Here is a 23577-nt window from a genome sequence, read left to right as displayed (position 1 = left end):
AAGCCTTATTAGGGGACTACTGGTTATTTACCTTGTAAATGAAGAGGGACTAATCAAGAACTAATGGGTAGATACCAAGGAAACCAAAGAGGAACGAACCAGGAGCTAATGGGTAGTTAACCAGTGCTTACTGGGAAACACAGCCAAGGCTTATTAGGGGACTACTGGTTATTTACCTTGTAAATGAAGAGGAACTAATCAAGAACTAGTGGGTGGTTACCAAGGAAACCAAAGAAGAACGAACCAGGAGCTAATGGGTAGTTAACCAGTGCTTACTGGGAAACACAGCCAAGCCTCATTAGGGGACTGCTGGTTTGTTACCACATGAACAAACCAGTAGGTAATGGTCAGGTAGTGATTAAGTAATGATTGGTTCCTCAGTAAGTACTTGGTATGATGCTTCACTATCAGTGAACAAAATAATAGCTAGGCAATGATTTGGTACTCAGTAAGTGATAGTCAGACATACAGGTAGTTAAGATGACACCAGTACAAGGTTATGAAAATGGTAATGTCTTTCATCAATAGGTTTACATAAGAGAAAATCCAATAAAATCAGTAATTACTAGGAAACAGGTTTATGACAATTACAAGCTGTGACCTCACGGTGCAGGGTTTATTCAGAACCCACATGGAGAATTTCTCCTCTGTTTCTCAGGTAACAAACCAGTAGTCCCCTAATAAGGCTTGGCTGTGTGTTCCCCAGTAAGTACTGGTTAACTAGCTCCTGATTCGTTCCTCATTGCCTTCCTTGGTAACGACCCATTAGTTCTTGATTAGTTCCTCTTCATTTACAAGGTAACTAATCAGTAGTCCCACAATAAGACTTAGCTGTGTGTTTCCCAGTAAGTACTGGTTAACTACCCATTAGATCCTGAGGCATTCCTTAGTAGTTAATCAAATACCTCATTGTAAAGTGTTACTGCAAATTTTCTAATTTTCTTTGATTGTATTTAGTGTTTATGGCATTTACCCATTCAAAAAGCAAAGAAGGTGTTTAACCCAGTGGGATCTGTCAACTAAAAAAGGACAGTGTTTATTTCATTCAACCTTTATTTAGACAGGTAAATCCCATTGAGCCTCGAGGACTCATTTGCAAGAGAGACCTGATTTCAACAAAGATCGATGACAACAATGCACAACAGCAACAACAATAAACAGTTATAAAAAGTCATACAGATTATTATTATTTTTTTACAAATAGGATCGCTAAAAAACTAAAAGTAACAAAAAACAGCTAGATTCTAAGGCGAACATAGAAAACTAAAAACAGGAACATGTCTGCATTGGTCTCTGCCAGGAGTCCAACAGATTCTTAAAGCCACTTTGTTGTTGGTTCTTCCATATCCCTTCAGCAGTGATAAAATGAATGGACCCAAGCATAGCTTTGTCATAAATGTATACATTCACAGTGCTTCTTCTGCCTTGGTTTTGTTGACACTGCTCAGCAATGTTTGAGCATCTTAATGCTCAAGTTAGTTGCATTTTTTTTTTTATTCTGGGTTGTCCTCATTCGAAAACTGCCTTCATATATCTCCATATTGAGTGCATTTAACTGTCTCTTTTTCAACCCTGCACTGCTAATCAGTTCCAAGTGAATTGTAAGTGGCAGGCTACTTTGTGCTAGAAAGAATAGCATTGTCTAACTTTGTACATTTTTAAGGTATTGGAATAAAACAGGTCAACAAGGACACCTCATTACTTATAAAGTTGCTTCTGGAAACAAAAAGTCAATAAGGACAATGGGCTAGCACTTGTTACCTCGTTACTACTTTAAATAGACTATTCTTTAGGTTGCAGAAAGAGATGTTACTTCCATTCATATTTCCAGAACTTTCTACACATTCACTGTCACATTCAACCTCACTTTGTCCCAGAGATGAACCGGAACAATCTTTCATATTATGTCTTGCAAAGTGATGCCATACACCTTCACACCTCTCCACTTTCTGCCCAAGACAGTGACAGGTATTCTAACAAGGTTGAGTCAGGTCCTCTGAATGGGCTCTTCTTTGATGAACTGTTTCGTCTTTTATCCAAAAGACCATCCCCATCTGAGGATCTGCAACAAGCTCAGTCTTATAAGCAGAACCTTCGATCAATCAGTTTGCTGGTGACATTAACTAGTTGTTCACATGCAAAAGGAGGAACATCAACCTAACAATTGATTGTTAGTGCTCTGATGGCCTCTTGCTATATACAGAGGGCTGAGTGATGCAATCACACCTTTATAAGGTGGGGACAATTGATGTGACACAAACGGTAATGTTGCTCCACCCATGCGGAAATGTAACCCAAGGTGAGCTAAACTCTGGCAAACAAACAAACAATATATCTGTATTGGCAGAGATAGTGAAGCTCGTGGCTGATGGTAAGGCATTTTTGTTTTATCAGACAACATTAAGGCAAAGATGACAAGCCAAAAAAAATAAAACAAATTCAATGATACTAATAACTTAAAATAGTTACTGCAGTAAATATTTTCGTGCTGCAGAGTGACACAGGACATGAATTTACAGTGAAATTCAATAATTGTAAATTTTACATTACAGTACATAACCTATGTTTTAATGCTTTGTGTAAAAAATAATTTAGTGTTAACTGTTCATAGCAAACAAAGACTAAACTTGTGCAACCAGAAGTTGCAACATAAATCTAAAAATGCACAAAACAAAGCACAGCTCGGTTTAAGCAGTAACCTTTAATTGATCCATTAAGCATACAATGTAATCATGACAAAAAATGGAGGATTTCTTTGCAGTTACCTTCGTACAGACAAAGCTATAACTTGACACGTTAATGGCCATGAATCAACCCAACACATACTCTGAACACTATCTTTTCCAAAACTTAAACATCTAAAGTGGTGAGCTACATGCATTCCTTCAAGAAACTTGTTTTCGCTTTGTTTTTCTTTAGCTTTTGAGTCACAAAAATGGGTTTTGTATTTGGACAAGTTTTAATCTTTTTGGGTTGTCTTTTTTTAATCCCTATTTATGGTATTTTGCACATAAAAACAAACATCTCATTCTGTCTTACTGTTAAACACATTGGTTAGCTTTGGCGGCTTTTAAATGTGCTGTATAAATAAATTTGACATTAACATTGGGACTTCACATGTGCTTTCTAGTCAGCAACACAGAATAGCACTTTATTGATTTAAATTAGCAAACAAATTGCGCTATTTTATTTACTTGGCTACTGCCTTGACTGATGTTGTTCTTTTACTTCTGATTAGCTTAGCTAGATCAAACCCTTTGAAGAAAGCAGCCTCAGTCTTCAGGGTTATTTGTGGTTCAGCGATAGTAGAAAGAGCTACCAAAGCTGAAGGAATGTCTGCAACACTAACATCCTCCTAACACCCTGTCACGCTTAACTGAATCTTCATTTTTAGACTTTTTTATTTGATCTTCCTGCACTTTGTCATTGAATATATTTACCCATAATAGTGATACTTAGTTTTGTTGCAGATCTTTGCAAACATAAATCATTGTTTCTACTAACTAGAGTTGGAATTATAATACCACATAAACAGCATTAAAATAGTGATAGCTTTATTGTTGTCAATTGCTGAGGATTTAATGGAAACAAATATGTTTCATAGACCTACTTTTGCAAATGAATCACACCTTTTGATCCAAACCCCGCAAAAATTGTTCTGTTTGGAGTTTATCTTGTTCCCCAGTTACTGTTGCAATATTAAAGATGGCTCAGATAACATATATAAATACCAATCGTACAATTTTGAAATGCATTCAAGACGAACCCTATTTATAAAACCCAAAACAAAAAGGAAGTGACCCCGACAAGCAGAAGATGAAGAAAGACTCAAACCACTCATGAGGTTGGTTGTTGGGTTTATGTTACTCTCTAAACTCCAGAACTAAACAAATTTGTCAGAAACAATAACAAGACTTCCAGTAAGTCCCAGCCATTAATGTGGGAAAATATGAACGAGATCCCATGGAGACAGACTGACTCTGATAGCAAGAAGAGTGGCGCTTAGGCTGCTCCACTTGGATTGTTACAAAGGAAGTCATTTGAGTCTAAAAAGATAAATACTGATTAATCACATACAGACATAACAATTCCTTAACTTCAACACACAAGAGTGAGGAACACCCTCGCAAACTTTTGTAGTTGAGAAAATGAACGAGCTGATTCCTGCTCATTCCTTCAGAGCCCTTCATCATATTCCACATAATCATAAAAAAAAAAAATATTATTGAGTGTAATTGTTAACATGCTTTTGGTAGAATGCTTTCTGTTCCATTGACGCAGCACAGAGCTGATTAACTTTCTGAGAGCAGAGGCCAGCAAAGAATGCTGCATTCAGGGGTCCCTGGTGGAATTAAATTTAACATCCCTTAGTTAGAGCTTCTAACTCTCCGCTCTAAGCCCCTCACCTCTCAGCTCTGTATGTCCAGCATCCAATTAAATCCAGGAAGCTGCTCATACAGTAGAAAAGTAGGGAACAGGGCAGTAGCCCTGCTCAGCATGCTGTTGAAATGTTCCAGATTTTTGTGCTACTCGTATAACAATTACTATTACTTAAACAAACGTTAAGATCTTTGCACAGTACAATAGAGATTTTAGCTTTCAGGTGATCTAAGCGTCTCTTTGCATTGACTGTGTTTTTGCTAGACTAGTTTTGTGTTTGCCTTAAACCAGTGGCAGTTTCTGATAGACAGCTGCTCAGGGCGGTATCTTGTCTAAGGCAACACAAGTACCCGGCCCTCACCCTCAAAAAAAAAAAAAAAAAGCACATTATTTCATATAGCCTGTCTAGCCTACATATCTGTTTCCTATCGCCCATGTGCGGGGAGTGGGCACCCTCCGCCAGGTGCAGGGCGTGTAGCTTCTGCTGAGGTCTGACACCCAGGTTGTGAAAGAAGAGGCGAGGAAGGTAATGGGAGGGAAATTCCACTGTCTCCCTTGCTGGGCCAGGGATGCAACTTATAGCGCACCTAATACAGTTAGTTTGCTAAGTAAATCACACCAATGGTTCCTCCCAAACAAAGCACAATTCATTCATAATGTTGGGAATATAGCCAATAGTTCACAGCTTATTTGTGTGAAATCAATGAAAAAATAATACAAAAACAAATACGTACACCAATGAAGGTGAATTAGTTTAGACCTAAGTTGTTTTGACTCATGTTGGTGGAGTTCCAACTACATACATGGAAGATGGACCAGAACAGGTCAAAGCCATCAGGTTCCCAGTTTAGGGAAAAAAAAAGAAAAGAAGAAGAAGAGGAGAAATGAGCAAAAGATAGGTATGCAGATGTGTCATCTTTTGGAGCATGAAAGGTGTTATGTTATGTAGACTATACCCTGTTGCAAGATAGGTTTACTATTAATTAGTTTAGCTGCTTAGGATGACATCTTTTGTTTTCAACAGAAAATATTATCGTTTTTAAGATTGCAATTCTTCTAAAATTAAATTACTATAAGGAAAAGTAAAATTAAGCTACTATAATCACTAAAGGCAATGATCTTGTGATGTAGCTTGGACCATGTTAAATAGCCCTTATTGGAAGAGGTGTCGATTTGTCTCATATTATGAATATTTCATAAATTGGACATACAATATATGTAAGCCTGTTTGTTTGTCTTAGTTGTTAGCTGTTTGCTATGTCTGTACAACAGTCCCTGTATCACTTCACATTACTTTGGTGTGTGATGTTAGCCTGCTGTAATTACTCAGTATTGTATTAGAATACTTCTCAACAATGTTTTTTAGCCTATTAAATCCCCATTGTGAGGCATAGAATTAAGAATGTTTGATAAGGATACAAAGATGATGTATCAGAAGTTTTATGTATGGTATTTTCATGCAAATTTAAGGGCACTTCTAAAATATTTTGGAGCTCCCTCTGCCACAGGCCAGGATGAGACATGACAGTTGTGTGATTTAATTTGTGTTTCTTGAAGTGCAGTTGTGTAAATTATCTTGTTCAGAAAAGGTTCAGACCTTCCTTCACAGTCGTGCAGAGAAATTTGTGTCATGATAAGTGCAACTGTTCTACACAAATTTTCTTAAGTGACCTGTTGGTGCAATTTAGAAATGTCTTATTTTAATTGTTTATTTTCTACAGTATTTATTATTTGTAGTTGTATACTTTAAATTCATGGTGTACAGTATTTATGTGGCTTACTCTGTGTGTTTATAGTATTATTCTAGTTTGTTTATTTTGTATTATTATTTCAAGTTTTTCAAATAAAATATTCAAAGACATTTTGAGTGTGTCTGTGATGGTACATGGTGATCTAAATAATATGTCACTGCAGAGTGTGTCCGCATCCCTGAGGGTGGTGTGTGTGGGGGGAGGGGAGTTGGTTGATGCAGACTCGGTGGAGGGGGCGCCGTAGGGGTTGTTTGCCCAGGGCACCAAACAGGCTAGAACTGCCCCTGCCTCCAGCCGCACATGCATGCATTTATATCACTTTGTTCATATGCTTCATTATCCAGTGTGGATTTTCTAACCAGTCTACTCTAAGTAAAGCCCTACCCCAACTCTCAGTGGATCTGTAATGAGACTTGCTCCAACACCCTTTGCATCAGTCAGCTTTTTTTTCTAGCTTTACATTAAATAGCAGAACATGTCTCAGTTTGTTAGCACATGTAGTCATTCCCTGGTTGAATGCTGATAATGAACAAGGAAGCAGATCATTAAAACAATATTGCACATAATATCTAAAACACATATTGTGTTAGACTGTTTTAAAACATCCGGCGATGTTAGCACTGATGAGGAATTGAAGCTGTGAGGGGTGTGCAGGATGCTGTAGCTAGTGCTTTCAAAATGGTAAACTTTGCTTGCCAACTTCAGCTCACAAATAACTCAAATGCATAAAAGTGGTGTATGTAACAATTTAAATTTTGTTGTGAAACCTAATTCTCACCTGATAAGTGCTCACTGATGGGGGGGGGGGGGGGGGAGTACCCAGACAGAGTGATGGGAATGAAATGTGTTGAATGTTCTTAGAAGCACACTTCTCTGTTCTGTCAGCTCAGCACTGAGTCAACGTTGACATGATGAGATAATCCCACAAATGTTTGATCAGAGAGAGAGTGGTGGAGGTGGCTGACCACTGGAGGAACCCTGCCTTACACAGGCAGTTCAAAGACTGTACCGTGTGCGGATGATCGAGAGGCTGTAGCATGGTGCTGTCTCAGAGGGTGTAAGACATGCACACGCAGCATGTCGCTGAAATAGTGCTGCGCTGTTCGGGTACACGAGTCACTAACAGAGGTGACCTGAATCAGACCCTATGTCTCTCAACACTGTGATGCTAGGAGTGATGCTGGTGTGCTTCTCCACAACATTGACAGGATTAGTCTTCTCCCCTTGGCGTTGCCAAACACACCGGTCATCACTCAACATGATACAGTGCCATTCATCAGTCCAGGACTTCCAGTGACTACCTCTGCAAATGCAGAGATCTCTGCTCTGATGTTAACAGCAGCTTACGCTCAGGACTGAGTTAGCAAGAAATAAGACAGGAAGACTTTGTTGATTTTTAACTGTTTAACACAATGAACTAAATTACCATGTAACAATACTTGTGCCGGTTTTTAAAACACAATGCAGCATCACAGGTTGTTGGAAAGCCTGTGTCCAGATGGCAGATAAAGATTTCATGGAGTTTTGTCATGCTTGGCATACAAGGTTGATTGTCCATTGATGTGGTTTGTCTTGGTTAAGTAGGCCCTCCATTATGGGTGTGCATGCTCTCACACACACCCTTTGGTTCCAACATCGGGTCACTATTATAACTGCCCATGACAGGCCATTACACACTATGACCACCCAGCCTTGTATGAACCCATAATATGACCCGCATTAAGCCCCATCATGAACTGGTAATGTTGTTCTATGAGGAATCTGCTGCGTTTGGAGAGCTTCACTTACTGTTTTGACTGACTGTTGGACATATGAGCAACTGCCTGATAACACAACTGTTCCACTCATGATACCACTTCTTATTCATTGCTCGTTCTATACCTCCTCAAATCAAATGTATTGAGGGGTATGCATGTGCACCAATTTATACTTAGATGAAATCATTTCTTTTGGGAGATTTTCTGTGTTATTTAAAAAATTTTGCCAGCAAATTTTTCATACCCAGATATTTAGTTTATTTCATAATTTCCATGTTTGCTCGCTGTACTGTATTGCCATTTCATGATGGCTGCATTTGCTGCAACAATTTTATATCTAGGGATAAAGTGTTGCCCGTGATTGAGAACAGGATACTTTATAGACTCCACTGGTTTGACGTTTCTAAAATCTACACACTTAAGTTGCTCAGTGAAGCTTAGTGAGATGATATTGTAGATTCAGCGCACCCGTTTCCTCCCTTCAGGAAATCCCCACCGTGACATAGTATAGAGCTAATGACTGATGAGGCCTTTGACACAGAAATGCTTGACATGCTCCTCGGGGTCTAGACTAAAGACTTTCCCTAACAAGCTCTCGCACGCTCACCCAGGGCTGTATTAAATCCAAACTTTGGCACCTTTCCTAATTACCAAGAACATACCAGGAGTCAAGAGTCTCTCTGTAACCTGGCTTGAACTTCCTTCTGCAGAACAGCATCCCTTGAGTGTGAGATGATATATGAAATGCAGAATTCAAATCAGGCTGATGGAGAGCAATTACTTGTAAAAGAAAATGCCTTACTCTTTAGGAAACAAAAAATCAAATCCTACCACTGGGTGCATGAACAGTTTTATCTGTTTCCTCTTGTTCCTAAAAGCTGAGCCTATCTTTCATTCGGTCTTGCTTCGACAGGACCTTTTTTCATTAGAAGAGCGGTTTTCTTCTCCTCGTCTCCATTTACATGTGTCACCTTTTTCACACCTCGTTGCTTTTATTCTTTTTTCTTTCTGACTTTGTCTTTCTGTGTTTGCTTTATGTTAAACATCTTCTACATTTCCTCCTGTCAGTAGAGTATAGAGCCTTCTGTGTTGCAGGTGAAAAAATAAAAACGATGGTTGGAGAAGTCTGCCCCCCCTGTTTAGTGAACTGCACATAAATTGTCTAACAGACTGTTAAAGAATCAGCAATTGGTTGTTTGTGTTGAGTGAAATTGTGAAGTTGGACAGATTTGCACGCTCAGGTTCAATTATTCAATCATTCTTAACAAATATCTCATATCAATGACATAAAAATAAACCATACATCGAAGCTTATTTTATTCATTTTTATCCCACTAAGTTACACACCATCCAGGATATATAGTAATGACGCTGACATTAGGATGATTACTAACCTTCTATTAAGTGTATTTTTTTATATATATATATTTATAACAAAAGGATCATTTTTCTAATTTAACACATGGGGAAAAAAAAGGAATTTAAGTGGTGCTTCAGTCAAACCAAACAATATAAAATAAAGTAAAATAAAGTATGTTGCCATTTTAGATGTTCCCCAAAACCTTTTTTAACAGTCTGAGTTATGTTGTCTTTTGTTCCATATTTAGGTTTACCCTTCATCTCCAAACCAAAAACTCAGCTCAACACCCAAACCTGCTGCACACTGAGTACTGCAAGTCTGTGTGCACATTTTAAGTTTAAGTTCAAGGTTCCTTATCGTCATTCGCATCACATGTAGGTGGAACGAAACTGTGTACTCAAGGTCCCAGTTACATCCAAAAATAGCAAAATATAAAATATGAAAAGAAACAGTTTACAAGGATTTATTAAACTGAGGGGAAAAAACAGCCTCCGTTTTTCTTCTGAATCTTGTCCATTATGTGTCAGACCTCCAGAGTGAGGTCAGACACATAATGGACGTATGGTAAATGTAATGACAGCTTAAAGAAACTTTGCAAAGGGAAATTATAAAAACTGATGGCATCAGCATAATATTTTAATATTTTAGGCACATAACTTCCAGAAATACAAGTCATAGTTCATTACACTATGCACATTTTCTCTGAGAATTTAGATTTTTGTTCATTAATTAATTTGTCACAGTATTTACATGGGTTATACCAGACTAATTCAACTAAATCATGAACACTATGTAAACTAACTTTATATTCATACATATACAACCATACACACACAAACACATGAAAATATTTATTATCTTCAAGTGAACTATAAAAAGATTAAAGCTGCACTAAATTACTCCTTACTATTTCTGGTGCTAAGCCACTTTTAATCACTTGTCCAAGCCTTTGTAATGACCTTTTAAGACCCACCATTAAATAATTTTTTCCCAGGATTGAACTTCAACTGGTTTTCCATCCATCCATATTGGGATTTGAACAGGGGCAACCTGCTCACTGAGAGGCAACAGCTCTACCAACCTCACCCCCGTGCTGCCCTTCAACTTGTTTTAATTTGGCAAAACACAATTTAAGGTGGTTTGTAACAAAGTGTCTGTTTTAAGATGCTAATAAATGAGTTTTGGCTTTATTGAACATTCTGTTTAATTAATTTATTTATTTTTTGTGGAGACATGTTAAATTATGTGCTCATTGACTTCTCACCTAATCATTTTATCAGGGTCATGAGTCCTAATTATTAAAGTGATGACTTCAGCACTGCTTCTGTGCAAAGGTTAAAGATTACGCATGCATAAACAGAGTGGAGCAAAAACAGTCTTCTGTTGTTGGATTTCAGAAAATGGTGTGTACAAAGCACAGTTTATTCTTAAACCTAACACAGCATATTTTTACAACATCCATCCATCCATCCATCCATCCATCCATCCATCCATCCATCCATCCATCTATCTATCTATCTATCTATCTATCTATCTATCTATCTATCTATCTATCTATCTATCTATCTATCTATCTATCTATCTATCTATCTATCCAGCTAGCTAGCTAGCTAGCTAGCTATCCATCCATCCATTATTTTCACGGGGGTCACTGGTGCCCATGTCTACCCTTTATTTAACATTTTGACCAAAGATAAAAAAAGGCCTAAAATTACAAAAAGTTAAAGAAAGACGACTTCAAAATCAAATTTGAGCGTTTTAATTGAAAGTCTTTAAAAAAAGCTTTTTACTGCTGCTACCCTTCCCGCAAAAGAGGCAATTTTTTTATGTTTTATTTTTAACTAAAAGTTAAAAAAAAATAATAATAATCATGACGAGCTGTATAGGATCTTCACTGAAGCTGTTGTGTAATTTTCTCAAAGAACAAAATCAGGACAACTTAAAAAAGTTCCTTGAATTGTTTGTACTATAATATTTTCTTCGAACAGGTACAAAATAAAAACATCATATTTCCCTGCGTTGAAAGCACGTGTCAGTCAGCAGGTCTTCTCTCTTGTCCGACCTTTTACTCATCGCCATCGCCTCGCTTGCTCCAGCAGCCACGAGGTCTGTTTATAGATAGGTGCAGAACATTGTTATGCTGAGAGCTGTTGATTGCGCTCCTGATGAGTTGTGTTAATCATTTTGTGCACCGTGCATTTTTCTCCAGTTAGTCTCCATTATTTGAAAGCTCTCTGCGTGAGTGGCCATTCAATCTGTTTGTGTCCTCTCTTTTCATCTGTCTGTCAAGATCGGCAGCCGCAATCAACTGTGCACGTCTTCGCTCTGCTCTTAAAGCTATTTCCTTCTTTATACATCCAATGTCATTATCTTTCTCTGCACATTATAGCCAAATAGGTTTGATGAAGACCTGTGTTGTGATGCACTTGGAAAATCAATTACAACTCTGTAACACAATACTGAACATTTCCACTCCCAGCTCCACCTCTTTCCGCCTCTGTCCTTTTCTCCTTCTGCTCTTGCATGCCGTCCTATTAGAGCGCAGCAGCATCAGAGCCATCAGGTCGACTTTATGTCTTATATGTTTGCCCTAAGACATCTTTTTGGTCTGAGCACCAAAATTCAATCTTAGGTTCCCAATCAAGAGTAGTAAAAACCCATCCGTCACTGCAGCCACAGAAGCAGCTTCGGCTCAGCCTGGTCAGATAAATTGTACGAGCTCATCCTTCTCCCATTTTCGTTTCATCTCAGACCCCCCCAGTGGCCCGCATTATAGCTGCAGATGGCCAGGGGAGATTCAGAAGCTGCAATCCATCAATGTAATGTTGCCTGAGCCACTGGACAGTCGCCCTGCTAACCGCTCCTCCAGCTGGACTGTACCGCTCCCCCCTTTGGCCCTGTTTGTGAGCTCGCCCCACTTAAGTAAAATTTTGGCCTGTTTTTCAGCCTTGCGGTGCCAAAATCAGTCTTTTTCACGTCTCATTGTAAATACAATTTCACCAAGTTGCTTCCTCTGGCCTAATTCTCGCACAATCTGTCTGAGAAGTCTGACGATTCTGGTCAAGAGTAAATGGTAAAAGCACCATTAGATTTGCTTTTTCTCTTTCTTAGATTAACAAGTCTGGGGATATTACACTGCCAAACATCTGCTGGGGAATTTGTCTTTATCCTTGGAAAGTGCAAGGACAATCAAAAATCTCTAGATTACAGCATCTAATAAAAGTCAAGCTCATGTTTTATTACTTCTGAAGAAATGCCTATCCGTCCAACTTAAGACAATTCATTCAACACTCTGTGCTCTAAAATACCTTTGATACGTCCAATAAAAGCGGTGCGTAAAATTAATCTAGTTTGTGTGGTTCCTTTCCTCAGGGTCCAACTCCTGATAACTTGTTATTCTTCAGACCGTGAGTTTTTTTTCCTGAGCTGATCTGAAACCACAAAGTCATTAACGTTGAGGGTTTCCTTATTCCCCCACCCCACTAGTTGGAATTTGATGTGCACACGTTTCCATTTCTAGGATTGATCATGTGCAGTGCACCTCTTGGAAACAATAGTGTATCTCTAGCACCCCCACCCCCTGTAAAATAGATGGTCTTCTTCCTGCTCCAGGCTGCCTGATAGACACGCAGGGAGATTGGTTCTGTTGAATAAGAAATGAATCTCTCGGAGTGTCACCAGGCCACCATGACCTCTGAAATATCATTATCTACAGGGGAGGAAGGTTAACTTCTCTAATATAGCCTGAATACAAGAGAGGAGTGCCAACAGTGGACATAATCCTGCTTTATTATCAGTATATTTCAGGAAAAAGCTTTTTTTTAAGTGCAACAGCACAGCATCTTGAAAACACTCAAACATCTTCAATAACATTTCTTACAACACAGAAATAACAGAATGGACTTGTGCTTATGAACTACAGATAGAGCAGCACTAAAGATGCACAGATCCATTAATATGAAAATAAAAAATGTAATAATATCCAACCCAAAACTTATTTAGTCCTTATATATTCACATTTGACCCAAGGATTCAAGTATTCAAGGTTCTTTATTTGTCATTCAAAATTGTGTACACAGGGTCCCAGTTACATCCAACAAAAGTATTAAAATGTAAAAGGAAAACAGTAATAAGATCTAAGATATGCTAAGAATGCTCCTTAACCGCCTTCCTGAGGGGAGCGGGGCAAAACGTGTGTGCTGGATGAGTGAGGTCCTTCATGATGCAGGTGGCCCTCTTCCTGCATGTGGAGGTGCACAAGTCTGTGATGGTGGGGAGACTGACTTCAACTCAAGATCTGAAGCAGATTAGCTCAGTTCCAGTTTAATCAGCCCTCTGATGGCTCAGAGCAGCATGAAGAGGCAGGAAGGCAATAGTGACAATCATTCTCTACCTCTCTACCTGAGCTTTGTCAGTTGCTTTGTTTATTTTGCTAACAGAAAGGTAGTATTGACTTCAACAGTTAAGACCAAAGCAAGGACGTCATAGAATGTGTTGTACTCAAAGTATGTATTCTGAATTATTTTCACCTTTGCAAACACTAAATTTTAACTAAATGTCTGTAAAAGCAACTGTTTATTTCTAATGATCCACAACAATGCCTTCTGATCATTTATTGGAGTGGTACATGAAAAGTGTTGTTGCTTCAAAACATGAAAATCTCTGGTTTAAATCTCTATCTGTTCTACGTGTTTTCTGTGGTTTTTCCTCAAAGTTGTTTAGACTTAAATAATAGTTAATTGCAAAGTGACTTTAGAAGTGACTTTGAGTAGACATTATTGTTTGTCTCTGAACCCTGCCTGTCCAATCTGTAGCTCACCTCCCACCATTCTGATCTATATTCGTCAAACAAGTATGGGAATTTGAATAAATTATATATATATTTTTTTCTCTTTTTCAAATTGTGAAAAATGTAAACACAATAATACATGTTGTACTTCTGTGTGAATCATTATGCTGGCCACAGACTATGGACATTTTTTGCCAAACCCCATTGGCCACAACACCATTATATACCTACTTTAGTTCATATAGTTTACTTTATAACATCACATACAGCTTCCTTTGTTTCTTATTTAAAACTGCAGTATTTTAAGATTCCTGACCCTAACATGTCCCTCCTACTAACCACAGAAAAGTGTTCAGGAAATAAAAAATAAATGTATATTTAAGTGAATAAGTTCTTAAAGGCATTAATTTCTCTCTTTCTTTACCTCCAGGGATGCTCACTCTAGCTCCGAAAGGGTTCAGCTGTCCTGATACTGAGAAAGTCTGCAATCCCTGCCTTGATGCGACCAAAGCTTGCAACCTCAACAACAACTGCAAAAAGCACCGTGCCAACTTCATCTCCACTTGCACCAAGGAGGACCAGAACAAAGGAGACACCTGCAACAGGAAGCGCTGCCACAAGGCGCTGAGGTCGTTCCTGGACCGCGTTCCCGCGGAGCTCAGCCACCGGCTGCTCTTCTGCCCCTGTCAGTCTGAAGGTTGCGCCGAGAGACGCCGGCAGACTATTGTGCCTGATTGTTCCTATAAAGACAAGGAGAAACCCAATTGTTTGGAGCTGCGGAGGATCTGCCGTCAGGATGCTCTCTGCAGGTAAAGAAAAGCAAATGTGAGAATCTGGTGTGGAGTTTTATTTTGCTGATTTGTTGGACAAAGTCTGGAGATACAAAACCATTCCTGGAAAAACACTTTTGATTTTTTATCATCTCACTTTTATATATAAAAAAAATGAAATAAGTTTCCATCTACTGTATAAGTGTTCTGCTTTCTTCATAACTTCCTGCCTCCTGTGCCATCCTAAAGTTTTATATTTCTAACTTGTAACTTTGCCAGCAAAGTCATTAGACTTTGAGGGCATGGCTTTTAGATGCAGGATGAAGATGTGAGGCTAAGTTGAAGGGACAACGCTCAATTAGGCTGAACAAAACATTAGTGGATCACTTTGGCTGTGTGAGGCTTCAAGCAGCCAGATTCAATTCACACTTATCCAGCCGTGACATGTTTCCTTGTGTTAGCTCAGAGCAGGTGGGACACAGCGGTTGGAGGCAAACCAGCTGTCAAGATCTTTTAGCTCCAGAACCATCTGACCATCAGTGGGCTCCACATGGTGCTGATGGAGATATGCTCAGCTATCTTTAGACCTGCAAATGGGTGGCATTTTAATTAAAACCTCATTTATGAGACTAATGGAGTTCAACAAATTCTTAGTTTTCTGCTAAAAAAGAAAATGTGGGAAATAAACACAAACATATTTGGCATTTTGTACATTTCTTTAGTTACAGAAAAAACACATGACCTACACATGTGAAAACGTGTTGGGTTACCGCACGAAACATGTTTTGAATGTCAAAGTTTTGAATGTCAAAGTTTTGAATGTCAAAGTTTTGAATGTCAAAGTTTTGAATGTCAAAGTTCATGCTCAATAATCCAAGTAAAAAAAAACAACAAAGTTAAGTCAGGTCATCTGGATGGTAATTTTTTTGTTGAGACGATTCGTCCTTCATCCAAAGGACTTAATCAGTCTGAGGAGCCACAACAAACTGAGTTCCACATGTTGTTGTGGCTCCTTGGACTGATGAAGTCCTTTGGACGAAGGACGAAACGTCTCAACAACAAAAAAAAAAAAAAGAAATTGTCCAGATGACTTGACTTCACTTTGTTGGATTTTCTACCTGGATTATTGAGCATGAACTTTGATGTTTTGAACCACTTTGGCTATGGCTGCCTCAGAGGAGTCGACAGGGGAGAGGGTGGATTCCAGAAACCATATTATCACCAGCAAACTGGTTGGTCCACTATGTGCAGCTTGTGGGACTGAGTTTGTTGTGACTCCTCAGACTGATGAAGTCCACTGGATGAAGGATGAAATGTAATATATATAAATAGAAACTGTTCAGAGGACCTGACTGAACTTTGTTGGATGTTTTGAATGTGTTCCCATCCCATCCCAATTTTGAAATGTTTGCTACATATTTTTCCACATGGGATCCCATGTGAACAACATGTTACATTCAGGCGGTTTTCCGTAAAGTGTGATTAGGCAGATGTTATCCTGCAGAGATGATCAGTGATGTCCTGACAATATTCAAAGGGCCTAAAAGATCAAGGAACTGTCTACACAGGCATGAAAAATGGTGAGAGTCTTGTCCTGGTATCTTGCTTTTACCAACCGTCTTAAAATTATAGAACGGCTACTTCATATTACTTGTCAAAAAGTTTTGCTGAAAGACTTTTGTTTGTTGTGTTGACAAACAAAATGGAGAAACACTCAATTAATTAAGTTTTATTTTGAAAGGGTTGCTTTGCCCTCACACATATCCTGTAAATTAATATTTAAAAGTGGGGTTGTATGGAAAGTTTATGAACAATTATTGTCTTACCTGCGTTAAATAGATTATGAACGAGCTCAGTTCGGATAAATACTTCTCACGTCACGTCCTCTGGATGAATTCTTCTTTGTTGAAATGTTTTGTCTTTTATTCAAAAAACTTCAGTCTGAGCTGCAACAAACAGTTTTATACATAAGACTTAATATTTATAAGATTGAGTTTGTTGCAGCTCCTCAGACTAACGAAGTCTTTTGGATAGAAGACGGAAGGTTTCAACAAGAAGAACTCATCCAGAGGACCTGACTTAACTTTGTTAGATTTATCTACCTGGATTATTGAGCAGGAAATTCTCACTGGGCTGATGAGTTAATGACTGACTTGAGTGAGAGCAAGTACAAACAGTATCACTTTTCTTAAAATAATCTTAAAACAACTTCAATTTAAAACGTTTTATTATTATCCAAACGGACAAAGTTTTATGAACCTCTAAACTGCCCTCAGTTTTGAAGCACATGGCTTTTTTAATTTTTTTACAGATATTTTTTGATATTCCTGATGGAGATACTCCAGGCTGCACTGGAAGTGCTACATCTAGCTGCTGCTGCTGTTTGTGCTCGCAGTTAACCATAAAATTATGTGTAATTACTGTAACTGTGCGTTGAAGGCTGTGTAAAACTTGATCAATTCATTCAACCTTTATTTATTCAGGTTAGTCTCATTGAGCCACGAGGACTCATTTACAAGAGAGACCTGCTTTAAACAAAGAACACAGATGAGGTACAGCCAACAATAGACAATCATATAAAAAGCATAATAATGTAAATAAATAGAAGAAATGAAATAAAAATTAAACAAAAACAGCAACATTATAAAGCAATGTAAAATACTATACATTAAAGTATTCTATACAATAATACTATACATTACATAAAGCAGCATTCAGATGAACTGCTATAAAATTTCTGAGACTGGATTTGGCAGCGACCCACTTCTATCTTGGTCAGAACCAAACTAGTTCTTCAAACTGAGTCTGTTCAAAGAGTCATCAACAACAGGTAAGATACTGACTGTTTTTTTTTGTTTTTTTTATGAAATCCTGCTTTTTAAAAAATTTGACCTCTTTCTTTGATATTTTTATGTTTTTTTATAAATAAAAACGAGTAATGCAAAATACTGTGAGCGAACTGTGTGCAGCAGGAAAGCAGCATTCTAGTCCTTACTCTTTTTATTGACAGAAATACAAGATTAGTGAAAATGACTCCCGCACACAAAACGTCTATTTAAAGATTCATACCAGACTGTAAAGACCAGTGCGGCTCTGAAAGTTCACTTACATCTGTTCCATCGAGGCGAGCACCCTGTAAGTGGCGATGGTTCCTTTCCAGCAACACTAAATTCAACCTCCACGCTGCCAAAGCAGTGAAACTCTATCAGCTCTCCTCCAATTTATGATTGTCTCGATAATTACCTGCTTGCCTGCATTGTGTTATCTCTTTTCAGACCGAGTTGCTTTCTTTGACCTTTAGGCCCCGGGTGTCTGCTGAGCTCCTCCTTATTGAGAAAGATGAAATAGGACGTTAAAGCTCATTATCTGTGGCTGCGTAATGCCCCGCTGAGGTCAACAGCTCGATGAGCGCGCGCACACCTGAGCCGTGTGGACGCACGTTTGCCCGACCAACAACCTTATGACACACACACTTTCATTCAAACATATTGGGTTTGAATGTAGTTCTGATGGCTTTTTGTGCAACCTTCAGCTGTGAATAAGAGCTGCCGTGCAGGAGAATATCTTTACAGTTCTGCAACAAAGACATGTTGAGCTGTTTCTCAAGCTTGTATTTTATTTTAGCGCAAAATGTCTGTAACCGAAAATGTTGCGTGAGATTTAAAAGTTTAAAAACACATTCAGGTATCAGCACTTCATTCTGCACATTTGAGTTAGTTTTAAAAGCAAACTGACTTTCAGATATCCACAGGTTAAGGTTTAGCCTGTGCATCTTTGTTTATAAAGCACAAATAAACTCAAATTCAGCTCATGTTAAAACTAAAATATCAGCAATGAACACTGCAAGACCAGAGAACAACGTTCTTCAGCTGTGGTCACCGTTCAAACAGACCTGTCGGTAAAAACAGGGAGGACTGTTCAACAATGAGTTCTTTGTGGATACCTGTGTGACTCAAAAAGAGGACGCACAGCTTGTCAGACCCATTTGAGCACAGGGGATGATTCGGGGGTGGGGGGCAGTGGTAATGAGCGAGAGAGAGAGGCAGAGGAGGAGAGGGAGAGCCTGCAGAATCAATGTGGACTGTAAAGCTGCTGCAGTCGGTTGGAGGTCAGTGGCTTGTTCACGTGGATCGTTGCAGAAGATGCTACGGGCCATTTTAGAGAGCTGTTTGAACTCTCCGCAACATGTGAAGACCGGATTATAAATACAATTTACACATCCATAAAACATATTGAAAAAGCAGAGTCACTTCTCTTTATTTATTTATTTAAAGTTTTTAATCTAATAATAAATTGCTATTTGATCATTTCAATCAGCAAAAAGGCTCTTATATGTTGCACCTTTGGGTGCACTGGTTGCCAAATTGGCTCGAATTTCACCATTGGAGAAGGTTTAGATTGTTCCAGATGGAGCAAATACTTAAAAGGATTTCAATTATATCATTTTGGCATTGGCTTCTGTGCCGTATTGCATTAGGAGATCTCATTCTGCTCCTGCTCTCCGTGGAGGTGAACGTTGGCACACTCTAAAAATCGAGATGGATGGAGAACAAGTATTAAATTGAGCAGCCTTTATTTCTACAACCTGCTTGTAGCCCTGCTTAAGGTATTACACCATTACCTTCTATTAGTCTGCGCACACATAACGTGTGTGAATGGGTGTTCATGCAAATAACCGGAGCGACTGTCAGTTTACGTAAGCCGAACCAAAGAACACTGAGTTGTATTTGTGCTTGTATTGATTGTGTGACGGATCAGTGAAGCCCGTTCTATGCTTGATTCATTTCTCCGTGCTTACAGGATCACTGGGTGCACTTTGATTGAGTTATTTGGGCTCTGGTTTTCAAAAATGGGCCGGTCAGAGACAATCGATCACTGTACAGGTAACCTGACCCAGTTTGTGAAAGAGGCTAACAAGCCTGCGTTTCTGACTGAAAACTTGCTGCAAATGACTCCCTTTTTTTACACACACTGCCCTAAATCTAAAGTCTGCTCGCTCGTATCCGACATCTCAAGTCCTCACCGAGGGGGTGTAGGGAGAACGACTGGTCCAGATGACATTACTCTGTATAGCTTCTGAGATAAAGCTGAAAGAAATCAGAAGGCTGCCAGAGTTTTATTATCAGTTTCTATTACTTTTGTCCTCTCACAAACACTCGCACACAGACACATTTGTGCTGTTTCACTTGTGAGGGTCCTTGAAGTGTTCGCTGGCCTCAACATTGGCCACATTTTCTTGCTCAAGCACACACTGCAGCAGATGTATTTTTTTTTATGTGTGCAATAATAATGAGGAACCAAAGCCCATGGTTCAGATTCCTCAGAAAACTACAGAAATCATTGTTTGTGGGGGGAAAAAGCCACATTTATGAGTTAATATGTGGAGTTGGTTTTATAAATTACATGTTCAACCCACAAGCTTGCATAGCTCTGTAAAAGCCAGTATAATATTAAAATGTTTTTCATAGCTTTCCATTTTGTATTTAAGTATAATTAGACAGAACATTTACAGTGCATCATATTTTCACTGTATATCATATAAAAGCATGGAGGTTTATAGTATTTATTTAGCAACTCATTTCTGTTTAATTAACACATTTAGTTTAGGTTTTAAAACAAAGGTTTCCTAATTAGAAGAAAAAAGTGGTTTTGCAATCACTTTGGAAAGCTGTTTCCATACAGTGCATTGGCAAATTCGATGGTAATTTTTAAAGACACTACTAAAATGAGTTTGCAGACTGTCTTAAGAACGTCCAAATGTTTTTAGAGTTGCACAGGCAACGTAGCATGATATCTTTTACAAAGTCTGCTTGCTAACTAGAAACAAAACAATGAAGAAAAAATTAAAACAACCATTAAATTTAATATATATAATACATAATTATAAAAAGTTATGTAAAATATAGCACACGGGAGGAATAAAATTGTCCTTTTAATGTGGTTGGGTACATTTTAACATTTGTGTCACATTAGCACGTATGAGTCACTTTTCTCTTACATGAGCAGCTGATTATTCATTTTCTCAGCTGAATGTTTACAGCATTAAACTTTATTTACATCCACCATGTATCTTCTTTTTTTCTAAATGTGCATTATTTAAACATTCGTAAACACCTTTTATGGCATGTTATGTTTGTAATATGTTTTTATTTTAAAAAGTTACCTTTTCAGAATGAAGGATAACTCAAACTTAACGTGTGTTGCCATAGTAACTGACCCTACGAACCAGGTTTTCTTCAAATGGCCTGTTTCTCTGTGACATTTTAGCTTTAAAACTCTGATCTTATGTAAATTTTTTTTTTTTAAAGAACGATTAATGTTGAAGTGTTTAAACAAAACAAGCACACTCTAAATGTAAAATAAATATGTAATATTTCCTTTAGATTTCAACCTAAATGCCAGTTAATCAGATTTTATTCAAAATGTTCATGACCGAATAATCAGACTGAGCTTACCATCTAAGAATATTTATAATTACCATATGTTGTTTGGGCCCTGTTTGGTGATCTGTACCCTCAAGACTTACAAAACATTTATTTTTGAAAGTATGCCAAGTAAACAATACGCTTGTATAAAAATAAATAAATGCAACCCGTTTGGATATTTTAAATAAACAGGACTCTTTACAAGAAATGAACTATACTAACAATAATAAAAATCTTAATAAATACAATAACAGTCAGAACCAGAACAATAGGCAGCAACAGACCGTTTTTTTTACTCACAACCTGTTTCTGGACCTGCTCCAGAAGGGACTTGCTCATTCCCACCTGCACCTGAAAAAGATCAGAGTTCAGTCATCACAGACTTTTCAGCTGGAGGTGATCTCTGGTGATTGATTTCCCTGAAGAGGAACCCAATGACATCCTCAGACTGCAAACAACACAAAGAGGTATAAAAAATTGAGTTAATAAGATTATCATTTTAAATTAAACAGTTAATTTGATAATAATAATAACAATACCTCTTCTTGAACGATCATCATTAATATTCTATTGTTCATCATCATCAAGGCAGGGCTTTAATCTGGTCCAGGGCTTGTTGACAACATCAGTTTTAGCTTTTTCACGAAGTACTGCTACAAATTTTTGGCTGAAGTGTTGACTTGAATGGAAGTCGTAGGCAGCGGGGCTCAAAAACTTTAAAGCCGGCGCATCAACAGCAGAATACGGACGTAGATCCAGAGCTTTAAAACTCCTACAGCTTGTGTTCTTGCTTTGGACCGATCTGAATTACCTCATAAAGATTATTTAAATGCTGCTGTTATCGGTCTTTGCACCAACCAAGCTGCTATTCTGTAGAAGAGATGTTCATGTTCGGATGATGTCGTTTCAAGTGGGTTAACAAGTTAGACGTGTTGTCTACAGAAGATTAGGAGTTGAACGACTACATAATTTTTAAACTTGACATTAACATAATAAAACTCGAGTAGAACTCGAGTACTTGATGAAATCATAGGATCTAAAGAAACAAAAATAAATAAATAAATAAAACCGCAAAAAAGGTCATTATTTACAAAAAAAAAAAGACCAACAAAAAATTGGGACCATATATTATGCTTCTACCATTTATCATGCAACAAATAAGTCACAGGAAAAACTAAACTATTAGTTATTATTATTAAGCTGCAAAAGTGAAGAAACGTGTGGCAAGTCAAAAACAAAACTCAAACCAGTGGTGGTGGTGGGGGGGGGGGGGGTGTCGACCACCTCGCACCACCGCCAGCTGTGGTGCGCATTAAGTTTAGTTTTAGAGATTAATATGTTTAAATCGATTTTTTAATAGGTTTAGAGATTAATATTTTTGCTTTTAGTTTGTGAAACAAAGTCAGAGGAAGCTGGTTCTGGTTCGGTCGATAGGACCCGATGTTACACCAAATTCTGTGACCTGCAGCAGTGCATGCAACACCGCCCCCTACGGTCACAATATACGGTGGTCACAGAATATGGTGTAACGCCGGTTCGCAACGAGCTCCAAAACAGTCAGGAAGTTGATTCATTTTCTGTTTTCTTACGGTAGTTGAACCGGAAGATTCATCTTTAGTGAAATATTTCCAGACTATTGATGCATTTCTACCTGTTTGTCAAGACTGGGCCTGCTCTGCTCCATCCGTCTGCTTGGAGGAATCATGTTTGTAACCCGTGCCCGGTGTGGATCGCGTGACACGTGACGCAATGACGTAACGGCGGCGTAATGTCGTCACCACGAATACTCGACATGACATTAAACAACACCATAAGTGTCCTAGGAATCGATGTGTAGATTACTCGAGTAGTCTGTTAAAGCCCTACTGCAGATCCACTCTCCGTGAAATGTCGACACACAGCTTTGGATTTGTTCACTTGTCTTTTAACAAGAAAGCCATAATGTTCCTAAACAGGAGACCGTAACGACATGCTAGGCTGCTAATGCTACGCGTGCTGTGAGACTATGCAACAATAAATAGCGCAGTGATGAAACACGCTTAGGAACCTTAGTTCCGCGGTGCATAATCTCTCGTTAATTAAATTTAATGAGTGAAAAAAATAATCAAAACGGTAAGCAAGTGGACCAAACCAAACATGCTGTGCTGAAACGGTTCAATGTACCGTTACACCACTAGTTATATATGTATATATATATATATGTATATATATGTATATGTATATATATATGTGTATATATATATGTATATGTATATATATATGTATATGTATGTATATGTATATATATATATATATATATGTATATGTATATGTATATATATATATATATGTATATGTATATATAT

General features: G+C 38.1%; 2 protein-coding genes across 2 annotated transcripts in view; both read left to right on the top strand.

Moving 5' to 3' along the window:
* LOC119413611 (GDNF family receptor alpha-2-like) overlaps positions 1-12634 on the top strand; it is a 35331-nt gene extending 22697 nt beyond the window's left edge. Inside the window, exon 4 of the mRNA XM_037680669.1 lies at positions 12621-12634. Coding sequence (XP_037536597.1) covers positions 12621-12634 — 14 coding nt within the window. The remainder of the gene's footprint in view (positions 1-12620) is intronic.
* Positions 12635-14467: 1833 nt separating this feature from the next.
* The window catches only part of LOC119413610 (GDNF family receptor alpha-2), a 17879-nt gene continuing 8769 nt past the window's right edge, over positions 14468-23577 (top strand). The window contains exon 1 of the mRNA XM_037680667.1: positions 14468-14846. Coding sequence (XP_037536595.1) covers positions 14470-14846 — 377 coding nt within the window. The 5' untranslated portion in view covers positions 14468-14469. The remainder of the gene's footprint in view (positions 14847-23577) is intronic.

This window comes from Nematolebias whitei, chromosome 8 (assembly GCF_014905685.2).
Source record: "Nematolebias whitei isolate Nwh7 chromosome 8, NemWhi1, whole genome shotgun sequence".
NCBI lineage: Eukaryota > Metazoa > Chordata > Actinopteri > Cyprinodontiformes > Rivulidae > Nematolebias > Nematolebias whitei.
This window is presented reverse-complemented; position numbering and strand designations above follow the sequence as displayed.